The sequence below is a fragment of the Ascaphus truei genome, chromosome 3 (genome assembly GCF_040206685.1).
Source record: "Ascaphus truei isolate aAscTru1 chromosome 3, aAscTru1.hap1, whole genome shotgun sequence".
Taxonomy (NCBI): Eukaryota; Metazoa; Chordata; class Amphibia; order Anura; family Ascaphidae; genus Ascaphus; species Ascaphus truei.
In genome coordinates, this window is record NC_134485.1 from 375,511,940 (window position 1) to 375,537,012 (window position 25,073).

Consider the following 25,073-nt stretch of genomic DNA (forward strand, 5'->3'; position numbering starts at 1 on the left):
AACGGACAGGTAAACGTCTGTCCCACCAGTTGTGAATCAACTTTATTGGGGGCACTCTATCGTTATACAGATCAACCCACAGTGGATTTAAACAATATTGGATGTACAATACAGGACTGGTCACAATTGAGAGCATCACATGACTCTTGTTCCCATGTGACGTTTAGGTCATGGCCTAAGGCTACGGTCCCAGTCAGCACTGTAGCACGCGCGCCCGGTGGGGGGGCGGCGCGTGCACTGCGCTTCACCGCAGATCGCGGTCTTGGGAGAGATTGCGACGGGAGGGGGTGTGGTGGGGGTTTTGCAGGGGCGTGGGCATGACCTCACACGGCTGGTTCGCCCTCATAGGCGGAACCGCCGGCGGGGGCGTGGCCACACCGCCGGCGCGAGTTACAAAAAAATAATATTTGGATTTGAGAGAACTCGTCGTAGAGCGCTGAGGTAGGGACTGGGACCGGACTGATTGGGGGGCAGTGCTTGTGTTCGGTGTGCGCTGTAGAACGCACTGGGATCGCAGCCTTAGGGCTGGGACCCGCTGCGCCCGGCGGTGCGGGCGGCTGCACAGGCTTTCCCCACCAGCAGGGGAATCCTCCCGAGCCGGTCCCCCCTGGCTGCACAGCTCACTACACTTAAAAAGAAATAAAATAACTGCGCCAACCGTATAAAAATGGGTTTGATTTTTCAGTCCCTCATAGAGTGTAGTCCTGCTGCCAGTCTCGTTCAGAGGTGATTCTCCAACCTCTGTATTGGTCACTGAATGGAGAAAGGGGGGGGGATCCTCCGGCGCTGTGCTTCACTCAAATTTCCAGGACACATGCAATGTAAAACAAACAAGGGACCGCGATCAGGAAGGGTTAAATCACAGTAGGGTGCTATGGGTGAATTTGCAATAGACACACTTACATTTAACCACTAGATTCCCTCTTCTGTACAGTATATCTTGTTAATATAACCTCAGGAAAAGGGAGAGAAGAGAAAACATAGTATAACACTGTTTATTGAACAAAATTGATTAAAAATATAGATTTCCAACTCACAAGCGACCATTAAAAAATGGCATTGAGTGCAGAAGTTTCAGTCTCTGCCAGACTTCCTCCCAGATGGTTAGGTGTCCGCGCGGAGTCTGTCCCAGTCGATAAGATGGTGGTGCAGGAATATGGATGAAAATCGGGTGGTTCGCCCAGACTTGTGCACAGCCTGTTCTTCCTCCCGTCAATCAGCCTCCCTGCAGTTCTTTCCACGTCCCGCGCATGCGCATGCGCCCCAGTGGTAGTGTGTATCAGAATGGGATTCTGCTTCTCTGTACGGTGGCTCGTGAGGACCAAAAGACCGTCAGACGCGTTTCGCTAAAACTGAGCGTTTCGGCGTCACTGAGGAAGCTTGCGCATGCGCATGCGCGGGACGTGGAAAGAACTGCAGGGAGGCTGATTGACGGGAGGAAGAACAGGCTGTGCACAAGTCTGGGCGAACCACCCGATTTTCATCCATATTCCTGCACCACCATCTTATCGACTGGGACAGACTCCGCGCGGACACCTAACCATCTGGGAGGAAGTCTGGCAGAGACTGAAACTTCTGCACTCAATGCCATTTTTTAATGGTCGCTTGTGAGTTGGAAATCTATATTTTTAATCAATTTTGTTCAATAAACAGTGTTATACTATGTTTTCTCTTCTCTCCCTTTTCCTGAGGTTATATTAACAAGATATACTGTACAGAAGAGGGAATCTAGTGGTTAAATGTAAGTGTGTCTATTGCAAATTCACCCATAGCACCCTACTGTGATTTAACCCTTCCTGATCGCGGTCCCTTGTTTGTTTTACATTGCATGTGTCCTGGAAATTTGAGTGAAGCACAGCGCCGGAGGATCCCCCCCCCCCCTTTCTCCATACATCTCACTACACGCTGTGACGCGTCAGCCGCCAGGGGATACAAGAGAATTGTAATCCCTAGCGTCGACGCGTCACAAGGTGTGGCTGTGAGCCAATGAGGAGGGGAGGCTTCGGGAGGAGGGGAGGCTTCGGGGAGCGGGGAGGCGTGTGGAGGGAAAGCAGCGTGAGTGCCTGTCTGTGTGTGTCTGAGTGCCTGTCTGTCTGTGTGTGTGTATGTGTGTGCCTGCGTGCGCGAGTGCTTGCCTCCGTGTGTGTGTGTGTGTGTATGAGTGCATGAGTGTGTGTATGTGTGCATGAGTGTCAGCGTGTGAGCCCGCAGCATCTCCCGAGCCCGAGGAGGAGGGGGGGGTAGCGGTCCCTCCGCTTAAACCACGCCCCCCCCTCCCACTCCAGCCCCGGCTCCCGCTCCCTACAGACCGCATATCACGGTCTGTGTATGTCAGCGCCCCGCCTGTCTGCAGTGCGGGCGCGCTGACTGAGGGAGCGGGGCCTTAGCCTAAGTGTTGCTACTGTTGCAATGCCAAAGCATCAGCAGTGATGGATATCTGAAATTACTTGTGCAACATGCGCTCTTCCTTTTATTAATCTTCTTTATTGTATGTCTGGTCCCACGGTCCCTGTGCTACAGATCAGTCAGAATACTAAACATCAGTGACACAGGGCTAAAACCTTTACAGTTCCCTCTATATCACAGCAGCAGAGATTATAATTCTCTTTTTTTAATATTGGGTATAACGTGGTACTAGAAATGGAATATGTAAAACATATAAACACAAAACTTTCATATTGAATGTCCTCCACCTATGACTCCTTATTTGTTATAGGAAGTATCTCACTTTCCTCCATCAACCACATGTCCTCTTGATTGTCATCCTCACATTTTATTGTAGCCCCCTTTCCCTATGCCTAAAGGAAATACGCGGGCAACTATGCGTGCTGCTGTACCTGTTTGCTCACAGGAGGCCTAAGCCTCCGCTTCTGGGAGCCTGGGGTGAGCTCTATCTCTGTGCGTGCAGCGCCTCCACCTATGAGGGATCCCAGCGTTGGCGGGATAACCCCTCACAGGAACTAATACAACAGTCGTAAACAACACACCACTCAATATATACATATATACCCTGCACTAACGTACGCAATGGGTCCAGAGCATGTATGTAAAGCGAAAATGTACTTAAAGTGAAGCACTATCTTTTTTCCACTTATTGATGCATGTACTGTACTGCAATCGTCCTATACGTGCATAACTGATGTAAATAACGCATTTGTAACAGGCTCTATATTCTCCCGCTTGCACACAGCTTCGGTACAGGTAGGGAGCAGGTATTGCTGTTCAGGACGTGCTGACAGGCACATGCGCAAGCTGCCGTTTGCCAACGAGTGTCCTTAAACCGGGGTATGCCTGTATAACTGAGCTTTACTGTACACAATATATAACACACTACTAGGCTGTGACCCCAAACACTGAGTGGTGCCCCCAAAGTACTGAGGGTGCGGTGGCACCAACAACCCCTGGTGTCCGTTTCAGCAATCCCACCCAAGTGTGAGGTAGCGCTACCCCCTGTGAATGTTGGTGCACGTTGGGTACCTGACTGGGTAGTCCAGTACCCAGGTGCTGCGTGTAGAGGTGCGCTGGAGTAGGTCCCACGCAGCGGGGCCTCTGACAACAATTCCCCTCCTAAGGGTCCCGATCCTCGTGGGGTGAGCTCCAGCTGGAGTGTCTCACCCAAGTGTCCTGGAATACTATGGCCTTATCCCAGGCCGCAGAGTGCTGTGTGGCCATCCGTTCACCAGCGTAGCACTAGTACTAAAGGGGAAGTGTCCTTATCTGAGGCCTTCCCTATAGCACAGAACTTAGATTGGCTCAGGGCCTTAGGGACAAGGTCTGGGCCTAGTCCATGAAGCACTGCTCCCTGGGCACTACCTTCTTCCTTCGCTCCTCCTTCAGGACTGACCTGCGTGCTCTCCGCACGCGGAGGATATCCTGTCCTCACCGCCAGAATCCCATTGGTTGGGACAGTCCATGTGGCTGTCCCTCCCCCTGAGGATTCTGGGACATGTAGTCCCGCTGCTGTATATGCAGAGCCATTCCAAGATGACTGCCGCACTCCCCATACTGCGCATGCGCGCCTTGCAAACATGGCCGCCCCCACACTCCCGATCAGTTTCCCCTCACCAGAGGTAAGGAGGGGGACTCTGCTACATTAGGCTGAGGACCCGCTGTGCTCGGGGGCGCGCGCGAGCCACCAGCAACTTGCCTCTAGTCCAGCGGTGCGCAAACTGGGGGGCGCGACCCCCAGGGGGGGCGCGAGACTGCCAACGGGGGGGGGGGCGCGGGGTTTACAGAGCCCCCGCGCGCTTCCCGAAGGCACTTAAATTAAGTGCTGGGGGAGCTGCAGGACCTCACTTACCTTGGCTCCGGCGGCTTCTTTCCTGTGTCGTCATGGCAACCCGGCGGCAAAATGATGCTGCGTGGTCATGTGACCATGTTGCTATGGCAACGTGACGTCATGATGCCGGAGCGCGGGTAAGTGGGGGTTGGGGGGGCGCTGGAGTGAGGGGAACCACCGGCAGGGGGGCGCTAGGAAAAAAGTTTGCGCCCCCCTGCTCTAGTCTGCCTGTCCCTGCTGCCTCCTTCTGACGTGGCTCACTGCGTGCTGTAACGCGTTAGCCGGCCGGAGCTACCAGCTCCTGGTGTTTTGCAACGCTGCCGCATCACGTGGTGCGACAGTGAGCCAATGAGGAGGGGAGCTGTCGGTAGGGAGGCGGCTTGGGAGGGAGGTCTGAGGCCGGGGACAGACTCTCTCCTCATTAGGGATAATGTTACAGGGTGGCACTCTGATTAATGCAACTAAAAGTAGTTTATTGGGAAGCGATGCATTCTGCCATTCTTAGCTGCTATCTCTGCACAGCTTGTCGGCCCCAGGAGGAGAGGCAGCAGCAGATGCACGGGGGGGGGGGGGGAGGCGGGGGAGGTAACCTCTGGCACAGAAAGTGTGATGGCCCCGCCCCCCACGTCATTGCCGCGCCCATCCGGCCCATTTTGGCCACACCCACCCGACCTGTTTCGGCCACGCCCCCGCTCAGAAAAGTTTCCTGCAGACCGCAGATCGCGGTGCAGTGAGTTGCACGCGCTCCGGCAAGCAAGACAGCCGTGCGGACGCGTGCAGCGGGGCCTTAGCCTTATCAACTTCTATTAACTTCTACTCATCCTGGTCCCCACACCTTCAGCACCTCACTTGACAAATTTTCCTCCCTCTTCAGAAATGCAAAAGTCAAGAGGAGCACTCTTGAACCTGCTTGCCTCTCACACAGTGGTCTTCTCTCTCCCTTGCCAATCACCTCTAAACTTCTTGAATGTCTTGTTTTCTCATGCATTCTAAAATTCCTTAATTTACGCTCTCTTTGACCCTCTTCCATTAGCCTTTCATATCTTTTGTTTCTAATGAAACTGCTCTTCCAAAGGTGTCAAATTACCTCTGTGCTTAAACCATAAAATCTTCCAGCTCATTCAGCTTCATGGAAAACAAAAATACAATTCCATCACTCTTCCCAAATTGGCTTGCAATATACTACTGACATTTCTACATTTAGAACCTAAGGCTGCGTCCATAGAGGGGGGAGCAGTTCGGAGCCGCGCCGACGCTGAGGCTCGCCTGCTGAATTCTGTGCGATTTCATGCACATGCAGGCGAGCCAGCGTGTGCGATGGGGAGGCGGGGCAGTGACGTCGCTGGGCCAATCGCCCGCGACGCACCAACGTCACGGCGCCTTGACGCTGCTTCGCGCTGATTGGATGTTTTCAGCCGACAGCGCTCTGAAAAACAGTTTGGCTGTCGGCTGAAAAATCCAACTCCTCAGCACGCCTGCGGATGATCGCGTGAGCCCCCTCTAAAGACATCCTCATTGAGGATGCAGGGGCTCAGCTCGGAGCTTCCGCACAACTCATCCTTCTATGGACGTGGCCTAAGGCTGCGTCCGCACGCTGAGCAAACAGACTGCCTTAAGGCAGTGTTCGCGTACATGCAGCGGGCGGGCGCGCGGAGGCAGGAGGGGGCGCGCGATGTGTGAGAAATCAGTTAAAACTGAATTCTCGCGTGATACGGCGGTCACGTGAGCGGTTCGTGACATCTCTGGCACGCCCATAGACACGCTCACGGACGGCGTGCGTACCATGGCCAGGGAAACCACCCGCTTTCCCTCAGCCTACGCGTGTCTTCACACGGCTGTAATGTCTTTGGACACAGCCTAAGGCTGAGTCCCCAGTCTTCACTGTGACACGCGCGCCCGGCGGGGGGGCGGCGCGTGCACAGCGCTACACCACGATCTGCGGTCTGGGGGGAGAGGGAAGGTTTGCGACGGGAGGCGGCGTGGCTGTGGGTTTGCGGTGGCATGGCCATGACGTCCCGCGCCTGGTTCGCCCTTATTGGCTGAACCGCCGGCGGGGGCGTGGCCACGCCTCCGTCGCAGATGTTGAGTTCAAATTCTCCTGCCTCCCTGAAAACCTGTCGCGCACCTTTCCCCAGCGGTAGGGACTGGGACTGGCCGGAATGGGGGGCTTGATAGCACAGCGCACACCGAGCCGTGCGCTGTGGCAGTGACTGGGACCGCAGCCTAAGGCTGCAGACAGGGTGAATGAGAGCACGTTGGCACTCATTTTTCTCCGGCGATTTGTGTCCTGTTAGTTGCGCGCGCAGGGGGCGTGTCGGGGGGGGAGGGGCCCGGCCGGGACGTCACGGATCTGATTTGCCCTCATTGGGCGAACTGCTTACGTGACGGATCAGCGAGCAGCAAAATCAAATTTGACTGTCTCGCCAAGCAGCAAGCTCATGGCTAAGGCCACGCTTATAGTCTCGGCAACGCGACGTCGCGTCAAAACAACTGTATTGAATCTGTCGCTTGCGCTTATAGTAGGAGCGACGGCTTGGTCGCGATTGCTGGAAGTCAATTAAATTTGATTTTTCAGCGACCGCAGCATGGCGTCACCGTAGCACGGACGAAAAGCGCGCCTAAGTCTAATAACAAAGGAGACATTTGGTTGCATCTTTTGATCAAAACATAATTCAAGTCTGGTCTATAGGCATGATTAAATGTGAAAGTGCCCTGAATGGGTTAAATGAATGAAGCATAATGCTTTTTGTGATGTGGTGCAATTAAAAACATGCATAATCCAGTAACAATGTTCCCTTATGAAGGAAAATTGCAGGTGCGCAAATGAAAAATAATTATGTTTGTATGTCTTTATTTATATAGCACCATTAATATACATAGCGCTTCACAGTAGTAATACATGTGACAATCATAAATAACAAATAACAGATCAAAGGAATAAGTGCTTCAGACATAAAAGTAACATTTTAGGAACAGGAGTCCCTGCTCCGAAGAGCTTACAATCTAATACATACACATTCTGCTTCACCAATCTGCTGCTTTAGGCCGGTTCTATAGTGCGTGTGTGGCAGTTTTAGTTGGCTGAGGTTAGTCAGCCATTCTATAATGGTGCTGCGCGCATGGCAGGGTGCGTGGAACCGTCCGACAGGGGGGAAGATGAGAGAAAGAAAGCAGCGCAAATTCTACCGCCGCTGAAAATGTGTGTGTGTGTGTGTGTGTTTATGTACAATGTTATTAAAAAAATTATTAAAGGAATCATTTATTTATTTGCAAACGTATTTAAACACACACACACCGGCGGTGGTACATTGAATAAAGCAAGCGTTTAACTTAAAAACAGTGCATATAAGAATGTTATCTGTGACTGAAACCTAACACCCCCCTGTGTAGTATGCGATTTATGACTTGAGGTGTTAAATAGTCCCTGAATGTTGGTAATGTGTGTGTGTGTGTATGTATGTATGTATGTATGTATGTAAATATAAATTTGTAAAGAGCCCACAGTGTATACAGCGCTCTACAAATGTTTTTGTGGAGTGGGAGTGTATATCAATGGTGTGGGTAGGCGTGGAAATGTAAGAGGCTGTAGCATTACTAAAAGTGTAGATACTATGTGGTCCCTATTGGTATATAGGGATGGAATTGCATAGAGTATTTGTATGTGTAAGAGACAGCTGTGTGGGCACACATATAGCGCAGTATGTATAGACATGGCCTTTAGCACTCATGGGAAGAGAGTTCTCTCGTGTCAGTAGTGGCTCATAAAACTTCGGTCTCGGTTTAGGCCATCGCTAAGTGTCCAGAACAGTTGCATAAATTTGTATTCATGCAACCGTCTCTCTTTCGGTATTCTAAGGCTAAGGCCCCGCTCCCTCAGTCAGCGCGCCCGCACTGCAGACAGGCGGGGCGCTGACAGACACAGACCGCGATATGCGGTCTGTAGTGGGAGGGAGGGGGGCGGGAGTGGGAGGGAGGGGGGCGGGAGGGAGGGAGGGGGGCGGGATCTGATCGTGGTGCCGTCCACCCCCCCACACACACACATACATACACACACTTATACATACATACATACACACACACACACATATACATATACACATACATACATATACACACACACACACACACACACACACACACACACACTTTAACCTGCAGCTCCTTCCCTGCTCCCCGCCCAAGGCGCCTCCCATCTAGCTCCTTCCATCCCCTCCTCCCCATTGGCTGACTCGCGTACCATGTGACGCGTCGCCGCACGGGAACACAATTCTCTGGTATCCCCTGCTGGCTGACGCGTCACAGTACGTAGTCAGTTGGCAGTGAGGAGGGACTGGGACCAGATCGTGAGGCTAAACAGCAATAGTGAGTTGCGCTCACGCGGCCGCCCGCGCCACTGGGCGCAGCAGGTCCCAGCCCTAAGATTACCTTTGAGTATGGCCACCTTCAGATCGTTCATCTTGTGGCCAGAATGAGAGAAATGTTTGCCCCAGGATCTTCAGTCCCTGTTTACTAAAGAAAAACTATGCACTTAAAACACAAACATTAGTTATAGTTCAATTGGTCCGAAAAAGTAAATTACTCTGTCTTAAGCGTTCAACAGTTAAATCAGAATCCAACGTATTACTTATTAATGTTCAGCTTTAAAATACAAAATATACTGTGCTTAGGTTACAGAAAAAGATTACACAAACATACAGTTATAATACAGTCCACTACGCATATCCCTACATTAAAGCCTTAATAATGACTTACACAGGTCTCAAAGACACTGCCTCTCCCTTACATCTCATCCCTCATCCACAAATACATACCTAACTCTGTAACCCATTGTACTGCGCTGCAGAATTTGTTGGCACTTCACCAATATACAATCATTATAAATTTAGATGGTCATCAAATAAAAAAGGATTAACAAAGAATTCCTATACGTTACTACTAAAAGTGTATAAAGTTTCTTCCTCAAAAATATCTTGAGTTGAAAAGTATGACACTTCACGTATCTTGTTGACGTTAGATACTCCCTTCATTGAAATCTAACTCATAATTAAAAAGTAGGGCTTTAAATTCTAAATTCTCTTCATTGAGAACAACATAAGGGGCTTTCATCAATCAAGCAGCTCGTGCTGATATGTTTAAGAAAAAAAACTTTTCTTTGGGAGTTTTTAACTTTGTCTCAGTGTTTAAAATACTGTATTTCTTCTAAAATAGCTCTGTAAAGAGCTTCCTATACTGCCTGGCGCAGTATAAATAAAAATACAATACAACTTTATTAAGGTAAACAACAGTCAACATATTTGCTATGATGCTCTCACCTACTTTGGAATGTCTAGTTACATGAGAAAACATCGTAATGAGCGCTTCACATTTATGAAAATGTATCTGTATGGGCTAATAGGAAGCTGGAATGTTATCAGGTAAAAACATTGTGGCTTCCTGTTGGATGACACTTTAAATGTCCAGAAAGGAGAAATAGCAACAAAACATGTACTGTAATGTAAGTAACTGCTGTTGACCTCCAAACGACTCCCCAGTCCAAATGTTGTAATACAAAATAAAAAATAAGTGATTTTAAGTTGAATTGCTGCATTAAAGTAAACCAGGTTGGCAAAGCTTTATATCTTGGATTGAATTTATATCTTTGTGTTTTGGCAGGTTGTCCAGGGTAACTGTACTACATGAATATGTTGGTTGTAGGACGTATGAGGTGCCTCCGTCAGCTCTTATTAAGGATATCAAGCAGTTAATCTTCGGAGACACTGATTTCCCTGTCTCAGAACAGAGGCTCGTATTTCACAATAAGGAGGTTAGTTTTTCCTTCAGCAATAAACTCTTTTACACACGCAATAGAGCAGGTGGTGCGCAGACTTCCTGCTCCGCGCCCCCCAGCCTGCTCTCCCCCTGTGGCGCACCCCCCATTACCTTTTAATGTGGCGTCAAATGATGCAGAGGGGTCATGTGACGTCATGTGACTCGTTGCGTCATTTGATGCCGCGTTGCCAAGGCGACGAGTGGCCCGAAGCCGGCTCAATTCAGGTAAGTGAGTTACAATTAATTCTGATTTTGTTTTGGTGTGATATCATCTAATTGAGCTAGGAATGCTGCAGTGACCATAGTTTTGATATAACTTTGAACCTTTTTACGTCTGTATATGTCTAAAATAGAATTTCTTACTGGAGTATGCAATCTGCATCAATAACTAATATAATTTTTAAGAATAAAAGTATTTTTAAGCCTAGTCAAAAAGTAGCAATTCATGTTTTTGGACTAAAATGTAGCTATGCACAGCTAAAGTTGAGTACTGATGTTATTTCTGTTTTTCACAAAGCCCCTTTCTTAGCAACTAAGTCACTCGTGTGACGCATTCAGCTAATTCCGAAGGCGTTCTTCCAATGCTGTAATAGGTTAGCGAGTGGAAGATAACATTACTTGGTTTGGCGAATTGCCATAACTTTGTATAATCTTCTAACAGCTATTCATTGACTCCCCAATGCTCTGAAACAGGTGTCCAATGTTCTAGAGGTCACAGCGTCTCTTTGCCATAAGTACTAAAAGAGATAGAAGCGAGTAGGGAAGAAACTGAACCTAATAATGATTCATTAAGAGAGACTGCACAAATGATGGTAATTCAGTTGTATCCGCAAAACATCTAATACGACTGTGACAAAATGTTCAAATACATACTTATGAATTTATACCAGAGGTTTGTATATGGAGTTGTGATGCTCAGCATAGATTTTTGTGAAATTATATGGAACATCAATATTGACTATTAACAAGTGATATCATTAGTGTATAAGATGCATGCAAAGCCTATCTCCGGAATAAGGCTTACAGGAATACGTATTAAGTTGATAAAATGATGTTTGCATGGTTTATATTGAACATGTTTCATATTATCTATGTATGAAGAAATGTTGTGCCTGTTTGTATCAGCAAATAAATAAGAATTTAATCTGTGGAGCAGTAGAGGAGTTATATGGTGATATCTGACACAAATACTTTAATTGTATCTGACCATTTTCATGCCATCATTTATTTCTATTCAACATTTCTCTGAGTCCAAGGCGGCACATTTGGCTCTTAGTGTCATGGAAAATAAATATGGTATCACCAACACTACTGTTTTCTACGACAGCTGTCTAGACATTGTTGTAACTCTCTGCTTAAGATGTATGTCTGCCTGGAACAATACTTATTTTTTAATTCCACATTCCAAACTGCATCTGGTTCTCCCAATAAAGGATAAGACTCTGTTCCTATTTATCGAATAGAGACACTAATGGGCACAAGGCTATGCTTCAAGTTCACAGATTTCCTGGGTATTAAACATTTTCAGTAAGAGATCTGTAACGTTTCAGTCTGGGGAACGGAAAAAAAAGGGAATTGAGACACTTCTGGGAGTCCAGGTGCAATTCATAGGCGTTTGCCATATTGTTGTGACCTCTATGGGGGCGGGTAATTTAAAGTAGTTGGCATTCCTACACAGGCACCTTATTTTCAGATTTGACTTTTAAAGTACAGTCCCACTTGCCAGTATTTAGGAGAGTTGCATTAAAGTTAAACTTCTCAGCCATTTATTAACACAATGGGGTGGGTGAATGGGTGTGTGTGTGTGTGTGTGTGTGTGTCACAGTAAAGCATATAACAAATGGAAATATTACTGTATGCTCATTTGCATGTCTTAGACAGGTCTGCAACCCTGCCTTTCACCATTATCACCCAGCACACAGTGCTTCCACTGCAGCAAGGGATTCTGGGAAATGACATGCAAATGAGCACACATGGTCCCCTGTAAGACTATGCTTGCTGCATTACACAGCTTTGAGCACAGCCTGGGTTAAGATGCATAGTCAGTAAACCCACCCACAGACAGCCGTTTCGACCTTAATGGGTCTCATCATTGTCGGGTTGGTTATACTGGCTTTGCAAAATGAAGCTTAGGATTGGTTTCACCACACTTAGTTAAGTTATGGTGGGTAAAAAAAGTGACAAAAACCCTCCACAGTAAAGCATATAGCTAATGGAAATATTACTGTGTGCTCATTTGCATGTCATTTCCCAGAATCCCTTGCTGCAGTGGAAGCACTCTGTGCTGGGTGATAATGGTGAAAGGCAGGGTTGCAGACCTGTCTAAGGCTGCGGCCCCACTGGCGCTGACCGCGCTCATGCTTGAGAGCGGTGATGTCACCAGCTCTCCAAGCATGAGCGCCGGGTGTCCTCGCTATTTCGAAAGCACGCGGGTGGGCATTGCGGGCAAATTGAGCACGCTCGAAAGTTAATTTTTTTTTATTTTACCCAAGCACCAAGCTTGGGTGAGAGGGCGTGCCCGCCCTCACCACGTGAGCGGGAACTTACATATATAGATAAATGTAAGTAAAAGCGGCAGGCTCAGCGCTAGCGGGGACACAACCTAAGACATGCAAATGAGCACACAGTAATATTTCCATTAGCTATATGCTTTACTGTGGAGGATTTTTGTCACTTTTTTTACCCACCATAACTTAACTAAGTGTGGTGAAACCAATCCTAAGCTTCATTTTGCAAAGCCAGTATAACCAACCCACACTGATGGGACCCATTAAGGTCAAAACAGCTGTTTGGGGGTGTGTTTACTGGCTATGCATCTTAAGGGCTGGAGCACACACGGTGCTACACGACGTGCGGGCGCGCGCGCTCTCTTCACCAACCTCTGGCGGCCAATGGTAGTGTTCATTGTTGAAACTACCATTGGCTGCGAAGCACGGCGTCGTCGCCGCTGCTGGAGTCTTTCAAAACTGTGATTCCAGGCTGCAGCCGCGCTACGTCACTTTCAGTAGTCTTTCAATGTCAAGACGTTTTCATTAATTGGCTGCTGAAATTGCTGTCTGTGCGCAATAGGAGCTGGGGGACGGGGTTTATTATTTTATTTATTATTTATTGTTATAATATTACATTATTTATCCGCCGCCCGCTTGCTCACCTGCCCGTCCACTCACCCGCCCAACCGCTCCCCCACCCATTTGCTCCTCCCGCCCGCGGATCATTCCGTCTGCTGGGGATGTTCACACATCGCCCAGCAGACGGAGGCGCGTGCACGCGGCCACGCAGCGTTGCGAAGCAACAAGTGTGCTCCTACCCTAACCCAGGCTGTTCTCAAAGCTGTGAAATGCAGCAAGCATAAGCTTACAGGGGACCATGTTATGAGTTTGAAGCAAAAGGTGGTACTGTGTGCTCATTTGCATGTCATTTCCCAGAATCCCTTGCTGCAGTGGAAGCACTGTGTGCTGGGTGATAAAGGTGAAAAGCAGGGCTGAAAACCTGTCTAAGACATGCAAATGAGCATACAGTAATATTTCCATTTATACATACATGTAATAAAAAGATAACTTGTGAGCACATTGTCTTAGACATGTGAATGTGTTCACAAGTGATCTTTTGATTTGCTATACGGTGGAGTTTTTTTGTCGCCGATCTATCTATCGATATATTTATATCTATATACAGCTCAACCCCGTTATAGCGCGGTCCCCGGGGGCCATCCTATCAGCCAGCGCTATAACCGGGGTCGCGCTAATTTAAAAAAAAAATGGCCGCCGTGTGCCCGATCAGGGGGAGGAGGGAGGAAGAGGTGGAGTGAGGCGCCGGCAGTCCTACACGTCCCCCCGCAGCCACCGTAACTCTCCTCGCACTTCCCCCCCGCAGCCTCACTTCCCCCTGTAGCCTCACTCCCCCCCGCTTGCCCCGCTCCGATTTCCCCCGATCCCCCCACTCTCCCCCGCCCGTGTGTGCTGTGAGTGTGTGCTGTGAGTGTGTGCTGTGAGTGTGTGCTGTGAGTGTGTGTGCGCAAAAACCCACCCCCCCCTTTTTTTTTAAACAGGTTCCACACTTATAGCGCGTTGCGCTATAACGCGCTTTAACAGGGTTGAGCTGTATATGTTGAACAGGATTTTAACATTTGGACCAATAGCTTAATGTGAGATGGCAAAATAGCAATAATTAGTTGAGAATAGATTGCTACAGCAATTTAGAATTTTCCGTTATCAAAGGGGAGTTCTAAATGAGGGTTAGAATTTTAAACTAATCGTCGTCATGAAAAGTCTATTGTTTTGTGTTATGTTGTCCTACGTAATAGGCCCATTTTGTAACTGTATTTCTCTTGGAAATAATGAAAGTGAGTTATCCTTTTACACATTCTTGCAAACATGAGGCTTTTGAAAGTGCTTTACAATAAAATCACATCTATTAAAAACGCTCTTGCATGTTCATTTAAACATAATATAACCTGTGATGTATCTGCTTTTAGTGCAAGTGAAAATCATTTGCAAATAATTAACAACAAGGTCAGATGCATTTTAGCAGTCTGCAATGACAAACGCAGGGGTGGCCAACCTTTTTCTCAGATGGGCCAAAATATTCTGGGGGCCACTGTCCTCCATGTTGCTGCTGTAGGGAGGCAGTAACAGTGGCGGGGACGACGGCAGTCTGTGTGAAGAGAGGGCAGGGCCGGCGACAGCTTTCCTGGGGCCCAGCACTAGAGTTTCCTCCTGGGCCCACCATGTCTGCAGTCCTGTCAACCCTGTTCTCTTTATCTTACCTCTTTGCTCTCACCACCTCTTTATTTCTCTGTCACCCACCGTGTTTCTCCCCCCCCCCCCCGCAGTGTCACTCACTCCCCCTTTCTCAATTTCCCTCCCAATTCCTTTCCCCTCTTTACAATCCTCCCCCTTATAATTGCTCCTCCCCAACCTACCCTCACAATTTTACCCCCTCCTCCCCTCACTTACAATTTTACCCCGTCCTTCCCTCACTTACAATTTAACCCCCTCCTCCCCTCACTTACAATTTTGCCCCTGGCCTAACGGAACAAATTCATAGTGATGAGTTTTAGATTTTTTGAACAATGCATACAGGCATACCATACCCCACATTAACGTATGCAGTCCAGAGCATGTATATAAAGCAAAAATGTACTTAAAGTGAAGCACTACCTTTTTCCACTTATTGATGCTTCGGTACAGGTAGGGAGCCGGTATTGCTATTCAGGACGTGCCGACAGGCGCATGCACAATCTGCCATTTGCCTATTGGGCGAGGGGAATCAGTGTGTCGCTACTATGGCGGTCTGTAGGGCAGAATAAGTTTTCCGTGCTCGCGTAGCGAGCTTACGGACACGGGTATGGAGCTATTGAAAATATGTCCTTAAACCGGGGTATGCCTGTATTAAGCTTTTGTCTTACACAGCTTATCTGTTTTGTGATACAGAGATCGTTTTCTCAATACACCGCTCCTTATTATTGAACTGGCATTGAAAGCTGCTGAGCCAGAATAATTATAGACTCCAAAAATATTGTCATAAAAGCTCATCATTTCATATGTATTATTTATTCATCATCAATTTAATGAAATTGTATATTTGGTACACTTTATCCGTGTGTCTGCTAGAGATCACCAAACCATGTATACAAGGCTAGTTTGCATACCAGGTTGACCTAGTTACAGTGTGTTTGGTTGTAAATATACAGTGTTTTCAGATAACTTTATAGTTCCTGTGCATGTTTCTGTGTTCAGATAGCTAAAATTGGCAAATAGTTTCAATCAATTTGCGAGTTAAAGCCCTTATTCTTCTCTGTTGTATTTAAATGCAGGATATTGGGGAGCTCTGAATCTCCCTACTTAGGGGCTTATTCTATACTTGCTGAGAGACCCGGCGTTGCCCGTGAGTTACATTTAGCGCTAGGAAAAGGGGGGGGGAGGGGGGGGAAAGGAGGGGAGGTTGGACGAGGGAAAAGGAGGGGAGGGGGACGGGGGAAAAGGAGGGGAGGGGGGGGACGGGGGAAAAGGAGGGGAGGGGGGGGGGACGGGGGAAAAGGAGGGGAGGGGGGGGGGGGAAAGGAGGGGAGGGGGGGGGGACAGGGGAAAAGGAGGGGAGGGGGGGGACACAGTGGCCGGGGGGATGGGGGGGCAGTGGCCGGGTTGGGGGGGGACAGTGGAAAGGACAGTGGACAGGAGGGGATGGGAGAGGGGGGGAGAGTGGACAGGAAGGGGGGGGAGAGTGGACAGGAGGGGGGGTGACAGTGGACAGGAGGGGGGGGGAGAGTGGACAGGAGGGGGGGTGGCAGTGGACAGGAGGGGGGGACAGTGGACAGGAGGGGGGGGGACAGTGGACAGGAGGGGGGGGGGACAGTGGACAGGAGGGGGGGGACAGTGGACAGGAGGGGGGGGGGCAGTGGACAGGAGGGGGGTTGGTTTGCTTTAAATTGACGGGTCCCTCCTCTCCACTCCCCCTGTATCTTTCTCCGCTCCTGACCCCCCCCCCCCCCCATGTGTAGCTCCGGTCCCCACTCTACAGTGTCTGAGACACAGTGTAACACGCACACAGACACACACAGTGTCCCACACACACACACTGTCACGCTGTGACACACACACACACACACACTCACCTCTCCTTCTGGCCTCCGCCATGTTAGTCCGCGAGGGAGGAAGGGGTCCTTCCGTCCGCCGCCATCTTAGGTGCCACGTGACAGCGGTAGGCTGCCCTGGCCAATGCCTGTCCCCGCGCCAGGGAGGTGAGCGGGAGGGAGGTGAGTGGAGGGAGCGGGAGGTGAGTGGAGGCAGCGGCAGGCTGCCCTGCCCACTGCCTGTCCCCGCGCCGGGGAGGTGAGTGGAGGCAGCGGCAGGCTGCCCTGCCCACTGCCTGTCCCCGCGCCGGGGAGGTGAGTGGAGCGGGAGGTGAGTGGAGGCAGCGGCAGGCTGCCCTGCCCACTGCCTGTCCCCGCGCCGGGGAGGGAGGTGAGTGGAGAGGGAGGTGAGTGGAGAGGGAGGTGAGTGGAGCGGGAGGTGGAGGGAGTTGAGCGGGAGGGAGGTGAGTGGAGAGGGAGGTGAGTGGAGCGGGAGGTGGAGGGAGGTGAGTGGAGAGGGAGGTGAGTGTGATGGGGGGGGGGGGAGGACAGAGAGAGAGGTGTGTGTGTGTGTGTGTGTGTGTGTGTCCTTTGGCCCGTCACTCCGCCTCAGGCCAATGAGAGGTGTGCGGGGGCGGGCGGGCCAAGGGACCAATGAGATTGCCGCTAGGGACACAGGCCATGCAGACATACAGTGCTTTCAGAAATATATAGTAGATTCGCTGATGTGGCCGATTGAGCCGAAATTCCCTTTTAAAGTCGGTGGTGAATTTCATCCAAAAACCACATGATCGGCTGCTTGAGCGCATATAGAATCAGCCCCTAAGTAAGGACATGACTTACTTGACTTTAAAGCTTTGCATGGTTCCTGGATTTGTATTTTCTAATTTACTGTGTAACATAAGACCAATTGATTGCGTGTTTATATAATTTTGAATCATTGGTTGATGTAAAGCTTGAAGGGTAATGTAAGTAATCATAATTGCAAACTAACATATAAGAAACTGGCAGTGCCACCATTTTGTAAGTCAAATTTATCCTGGGTCTAGGATGACTTGCTTAATTTAAGGCCCTGCAAACAGTGGTGCTCAAGTTAATTCCCTGAGGGCCAGATTTGCAGGATTTCCCTAATTAACACATACTTAACCAATTACCTTGACCTTAATTATCAATAAAACAACTTGCATATGTATGTACTGTATTTCCCTGAAAACCTTGCATAAATAATTTTTGTAGATCCACAATCAAAAGGACAGCAGAGAGGAGGAGATATTTGCACCCACGTTTCAAATTACTCGTGTATTTTTTTTATTTATGTTGGTGTGACAGGACATCAGTTAACAACAATATATATATATTTTTAGCCTGTCTGTTGCTACAAAAATGTCAAAAAGAACATTCTGTTTTGGGTTCTAGTCACAAGAAGAAAAGATGATGACTACCAGTTTTGGCTAAATTACTTACAGTAATGTAGAAACATATTGCTTTTGTTGCACATCACAAGTGACAATAATGAACTTGCTTATCTCCATACATTTGGGTACAGGAAAAGTAGAAACATAAGCTTTGTTATAATTACAAAAAAAGTAAAGCTGAATTTGCCCTATAACTTTTCCTTAACAATCAATATCCGATTATTCCCTGGCTTTCTATCTGATGATAAAATGTTGTCCTAATGTATTATTGCACAAATATGTTTATATATAAGCGGATTGAGTAGATATTCGTGAAATATGTTTAAATATTGTTTAGAGCTGCTTTTTTGTCATAATAACTGGTTGACAGCTGACAAGAAAATTAAAAATGGATTTCTTGCTTTTATTTATTGCAAAATATGCCCCTGTTGTTCTTTCCTATTTCTAGGCTTACAATGTTTTTCTTAAGACATTTTTAGATGTTTAAAAGCACTTCAAATATAGCTCCTTCTGCTTCTGTGACGAAAGGCCCAATTAAAAACAACTTAAGCTATGTACATTTACAAATGAATATCTGACATTGAATAATAATCAGTGAGTGATTCTTCCACGTATTATTTGTGCATGTACCGTGAGTAGGATACACAAACATCACGTCCGTACCCAGATTGTGAGTTACCCTAACATGGTAAACTTTTATTGTATATACTGATACATACAGCAACGCTTTAATAAAGCGCTGTCTTAACGCGAAATTCGTTAGAGGTAACTGGTACTTTGTACCACATAATTTGTAATAGCTCTCCGCTTTCTAGCCCTCCTTGCCTATCAGCTGTGTACGGCCAATTGCTCTTTCTCATACAGCAGCTTAGATTTGATTGCCTTATTGAAAAGTTTCTATAGCAGGTTAAAAATACTTGCATTTTTCACGCCCATTGTTCCATTCCCCTCCAGCTGTTGAGTTGGGATCTTTGTTGTGAAGAATGATATGTATGGCTTACTAGCAAGAGGCGATCTTAGGGGATGTCCATAATTGTCACAATGTAACCTACTGTATGCTACTCAATACATAGTAGGCCTGATAGTGATGATATATTTACATGGTAAATAAGTTTAAATACATTTAATGGAACTTTAATATACATTTATGAAATCACATTTACAACAGCATTCTTTGAAAAGTATTTTAGGTGTGTATTCATCAAAGGTTGTCAAAGTGAAATGAATTTTGAACATAACATAACATAGCATTGGCCAACTCCTTAATTTTTGAGCATTTTCTTCCATCATTCCTTTCAGCTATGTGATTGGACCAAGATTGGAGATATTCTGGTCTCTTCAAGCTCAAATATTTATTTAAACCTACAATCCAAAGGACTGAAAGGAGGAGGTATAGTATTTGCACACACATTTAAAATCGACCTTTTGTATTTCTATCTACCTGTATGATGGTGCATCGAGACATCAGTTAATAAAATATTTTTTGTATTTGTAGGTAAATTTGGTCAGACAACTCCTCCTCTTGTCGACTTTCTTAAGGACATTTTGAGAAGATATCCCGAGGGTGGGCAAATACTAAAGGTAAGGTTATGCCTTTTCTTTGTCTTAGTCCATGTTATATATCCCTCGCTTGTCTTAGTTGACTGTAGGACAAAGAGGGGGAGTCAACAAACCTGATTACATTTTTAGAGTAGAGGAAATGTGAAACATGAACTCCCATCCCTGTCAGTGATGATATCACTTATTCTTTGTAAAGTAATTATGATGACAAGATCCACAAATATTCCTATCACAAAATAAATGCTATAAAGATTTAGAGATGCCGGCACCCCATACCGAGGCCTGCAACTCCGGAAGCAGGGGATCCCAAGGGGTGAAATCAATGCGGTTCAGCTCCGGAGACCCCCTGCTTCAATAATATGTTATTAAAATAAAAGCGGCACGATCGCCTGTTAGCGGTGCGCAGAGAGAGTGACTGATTCTGTCTACTTTCACTGCACGTCTCTTCCAGATTGCTGTAGCCCGGTAGGATTCACACAGCGGGAGTCCGATTCAGAAGCAGGCACACCTGATGTGTTAATCCTGATGGGCGATTCCCCCCCCTGCTATGCTCTTGGCCATGAATGCTTCACATTTGGTTTGTGTTTCACTAGCACATGTGCTGTGGCAGGTTGGAGATGCAACTGGTTCCATCTGTAAATGTAATCTATTAAGCATGCTAGTTCTTTTACATAGTTACATTGTAGTTGAGGTTGAAAAAAATACATATACTGTATCTATCAAGTTCAACCTATGCTAAATTTAGATAACAGATACATTATCCTATATTTGTACTTGCATTATATTGATCCAGAGGAAGGCAAAGAAAAAACTCCAGTGAAATATCATCTTATGATATCTCATAAGGGGAAAAATAATTTCCTTCCTGACACCAAATATTGGCAATCAGATTGCTCTTTATATCAACATCCTTCCCATGTTTACTTATTTGGTATATCCCTGTATACCTTTCCTTTCTAAAAAGATGTCTAACCTTTTTTTTCAATGAATTCCACATTTTAACTGCCCTTACTGAAATGAACGCTTTCCTTTTGTTGCTGGTGAAATCTCCTTTCCTCCAACCTTAAGGGATGACCCTGATCCTTTGTACTGCCTTTGGGATGAATAGTTCTATTGAAAGCTCCTTGTTTTGTCCCCGAATATATATTTGTACAGGCATACCCCACATTAACGTACGCAATGGGTCCAGAGCATGTATGTAAAGGGAAAATGTACTTAAAGTGAAGTACTTCTTTTTTCCCACTTATTGATGCATGTACTGTACTGCAATTGTCATATACGTGCAGAACTGATGTAAATAACGCATTTGTAACAGACTTTATAGTCTCCCCGCTTGCGCACAGCTTCGGTACAGGTAGGGAGCCGGTATTGCTGTTCAGGACGTGCTGACAGGCGCATGCGTGAGCTGCCATTTGCCTATTGGGCGATATGTCCTTACTCGCGAATGTACTTCAAGTGAGTGTCCTTAAACCGGGGTATGCCTGTATATAGTTAAAATATCCCCTCTTAGACGCCTCTTTTCTAATGTAAACAAATCTAATTTAGCTACTCTCTCCTCATAAATCTGATTATCCACCCCCTTTAAGCTCGCTTTTGATCCCATGTGGAACTTTAAAAGAGGCTAATGCATTTTCAACTTGCTGACCTTTTTCTGACATGGAGTAATCTCCCAACATAGGTAGTAGAATCTTCTAGAGGTGTAGCAAGCTTTACTTTACCTACTGATGAAGAATATCACAGTTTCCATAGGATTCAATAGCAGTGATTATGCTGAAGATAACAATATCCGACCATAATGAGCCAGCAGGAGCAATAACCATATACATCTGTATAGGGAGAGAATACAAAAAATTATTGCGGTAGACACAAGGCTATCCTAAATCTGAATCACAGGATAGTACTGTGTTAGCCAGTAGAATACACAGAACAAAAGTAAGGTAGTATTAATGCCTTTAATAGGTAACTAGTGGTTAACAAGAGTGCAATCTTTCAGGACCATAAAGATCCCTTCTTCAGACAGATACTTAAAAATAAAGCAAAAATAGCATGTCATTTATACAAGGATTACATCCTAGAAAGTCTGGATATACAGATGTTAGTGTGATACTGGAAGTAACATGGCAATGTAAATGGATCAGGAACTAGAAGTAGGGTGTGAGGAGTCGGGCAGATGGTTAGGGAAACACATCAATGCCTAAAAGGAGAATTTCAGAACATGGAGAGAGAGAGAAAAACATGGGAATATAAACTCCTGGCAAACTTTTGAAACACTGAATACAGGAATCAATTGGGGTCAAGGATCAATTTATCATTATGATATATAAATACATTATATATTTGTAATTACGTAACCCAATATACAGATATCCTGCTCTCTCCACCTCACATCTTCACTCTTTTTTCCTCACCCATTTACATTTCCTTTTTTTAAGTGAAACTTCTTTAGTGGCACCTAGGGGATTTTGATGGGGCAAATTTCGTTGATGGTAACGAAAAAGCGTAACGGAAGTGACGTCACCCGTGGTAATGGTTGCGCATGCGCATAAGCGGCCGCTGGTTGCCGTGCATTCTTAGAAGTGGCCGCCCGGTGCCGCGCATGCTAAGAAGTGGCCGCCGCGTGCCGCGCATGGTTAGAAGCGGTTGCCAGGTGCCGCACATGCACCCACCCACACGTCACTGTTATTAGAGGAATTCCCAGTGAGTATAAATATAGAAGTGCAAATGGCACATTTTTTAGAAATTTACCAAAATAAAAAACGGAGTTTTGTCACTAAAATTGTGTTTTTTGATTTTTATAATTTACATTGAATGAAAGACTTTTGAGAGTATCGGTATTTAGATACTTTACTATCCAAAATATATGTATCTTACTTTAGTTATCATATGTCAATTATATCATGTATTCAAAGTGATAGCATGGACATTTCAACACAAAAATAAATAATTTAATTGAATTAAAAACATCACCATCACAAAATACAATTTCTGTGACAAAACTGACAAAACGCAAAGAAGTTTCACTTACAATGCGCGTGCTCACCACACACAACTTTTTTTTCATTGCTTTGTTACATTAAATACGAAAGAAACAAAAAAAGATCTAATAAGGTCTGAGGTTTACAACAAAAGACAAAAATGATCAATGCTACATCCAATCTCTGACAAAAAATATATACTGTAGTTAAATACTTAACGGTGTGTCCTCCCATAAGTAAGGATCATTTAGTTCAACTCTTTGGCAAAAGCATGATAAGCCTGCAAGCACATGTGAAGACATACAGTTTAAGTATTTAACTATATATATATATATATATATATATATATATATATATATATATATATTTTCATATTGGATGTAGTAATGGGAATTTTTGTCTTTTGTTGTATACGTTTGGTAACACCTAATAGCACTCCTGACACAACATATATATGATATGGTGGGTGTTGGGGTTAGAGCTTGCAGGGATTGTGTGTCATGGTCTGAGATTTAACAGCAGGTTGGAGAATGTGGAGACTGTGATGGTCAAGTGGTTCTTATCTGCTCTCAGTTTCTTCCTTATATTTTTGCATGATTAATACCGGAAAGTTTAATTAATTCTACATTTTTAAATATTACATTTTTAGGAGCTGATCCAAAATGCTGAAGATGCGGGAGCCACAGAAGTCAAATTTTTGTATGATGAAACGCAACATGGCACCAACTCTCTTTTGTCCAAAGATATGGTCCAGTATCAGGGTATGTACATTAATATAATGGTTTTATTTTTTTGCTTCTATAGCGCTGACATTGTACACGGTGCTGTACATCAATTTTTTACACTCTCTACCCCCAACAATACCCTGCCCCATAGAGCTTATTGCTGTTTCTTATTGTTTAAACGCAATTGAACATCCTTCAATATAAAGCAATTCTGAATGTCAAAACAAATTAGTAACTCTCTAAAGGTAGTGCACAGAGAACAAAGACACATTATGGGAATACTTCAATTAATAACAAAAACATTATTAATGTGGTGATTGTCCAGTGTGTTAGTATCCTGAAACATTACTACAAGTCACATTGTGTTCTGAACTTTATTTTGGTCCAAATTACACAAATTGTGACCCTGCTGGATACAAAAGCATGAAAACAAAACTTACAGTATGGGGACTTAAAATTACATTTCCACACCTGTCCATGTATGAATACAAGATTGAAAGATTACATAAAATAGATGAACTTGACCTCACTCTATCCCTTTAATGTATAATCTGACACAGGTGTAAATTAATTGATATATCCATGGTCACATAGAGGCCAAATCACTTTGCAACCCAGCAAACCTCCTCATTTAGGTTTTCCGGGCTTGTAATTTGCACCTAAGGTATGGTAACTATATTCCCTCTTTATATGTGCACATACATTTGGTACAAATATAAAAGGTTTTCTTTTTTTTTTTTTATAAATTATTGTTTTACGCTTTTGTCATGTATAATGACTTTCTCACATAGCAACATATTTTGAGATGTCACAAATGGAAGCTCTAACAATAGCACATTCTCCACCATCTTCAAGTTTTTGTTTTGTCATTTAGGATGAATACATGTGCTGGTTGACTTATCATTTCAGACAACTTAAACAGTTAATATTGAATATTGGTCCTTACTGATAATTGTATAGTTTTGAATAATAATCAAACCATAAATTTATCATTTTAGCACATCAACTGCAAATGACTTACACCTATACCAACCTTTTCCTACACATGATATAAAAAAACTTCTTCAGTCAAATTTATAAAACAAAAATATTAAAAACATAAGCATTTATTATGTTGCCCAAATAATTAGCAAAATAGATTCACGATTTGCTTATTAATAAAGTAATCTTGAACGGAACTGCCTTGTAATGCTAATATTTGATTTACAGTACCAATTATCCAAACATTACTTTTTCATTGTTTAGGACCTGCACTTTATGTATACAACAATGCAGTTTTCACTTCTGAGGACTGGCACGGAATTCAAGAAATAGCAAGAAGTAGGAAAAAGGATGACCCCCTCAAAGTTGGAAGATTCGGAATTGGGTTTAATTCAGTCTATCACATAACAGGTGAGAGTTATTTTGTATGTCATTATATGACAGATATTTTCCCACTTTATAATTTATTTTTGTGTGCTACCATACTTATTGCAATACTGTAGTCTGATTGACCAGGACATTTTGTAATTCTTTTAGTCTTGTGGAAAAAATGAACATACAGATGCAGCCAGTTGTATCTCTAACCTGCCGCAACACATGTGCTGGTGAGCCGCGGACCAAACGTGGAGCGTTCATGGCAAAGTGCATAGAAGGGGGGAATGGCCCATCAGGATTAAAAGCGGGGGACCCTGCTGGGCCACATCAGTTTGCAAGAGACCCCCAGTGAGAGTAGACATAATCAGTCACACTGCACACATC

The 25,073-nt window shown here is 45.4% G+C and overlaps 1 protein-coding gene across 4 annotated transcripts in view; it reads left to right on the plus strand.

The window, feature by feature from the left end:
* The window catches only part of SACS (sacsin molecular chaperone), a 96,279-nt gene that overhangs the window by 45,872 nt on the left and 25,334 nt on the right, over positions 1–25,073 (plus strand). For all 4 annotated transcript variants that reach the window (XM_075592245.1, XM_075592248.1, XM_075592246.1 and 1 more), the window contains 5 exons: positions 9,932–10,082; positions 19,373–19,463; positions 19,569–19,654; positions 23,258–23,369; positions 24,579–24,725. In XM_075592245.1, the coding sequence (XP_075448360.1) occupies positions 9,932–10,082; positions 19,373–19,463; positions 19,569–19,654; positions 23,258–23,369; positions 24,579–24,725 (587 nt within the window). The remainder of the gene's footprint in view (positions 1–9,931; positions 10,083–19,372; positions 19,464–19,568; positions 19,655–23,257; positions 23,370–24,578; positions 24,726–25,073) is intronic.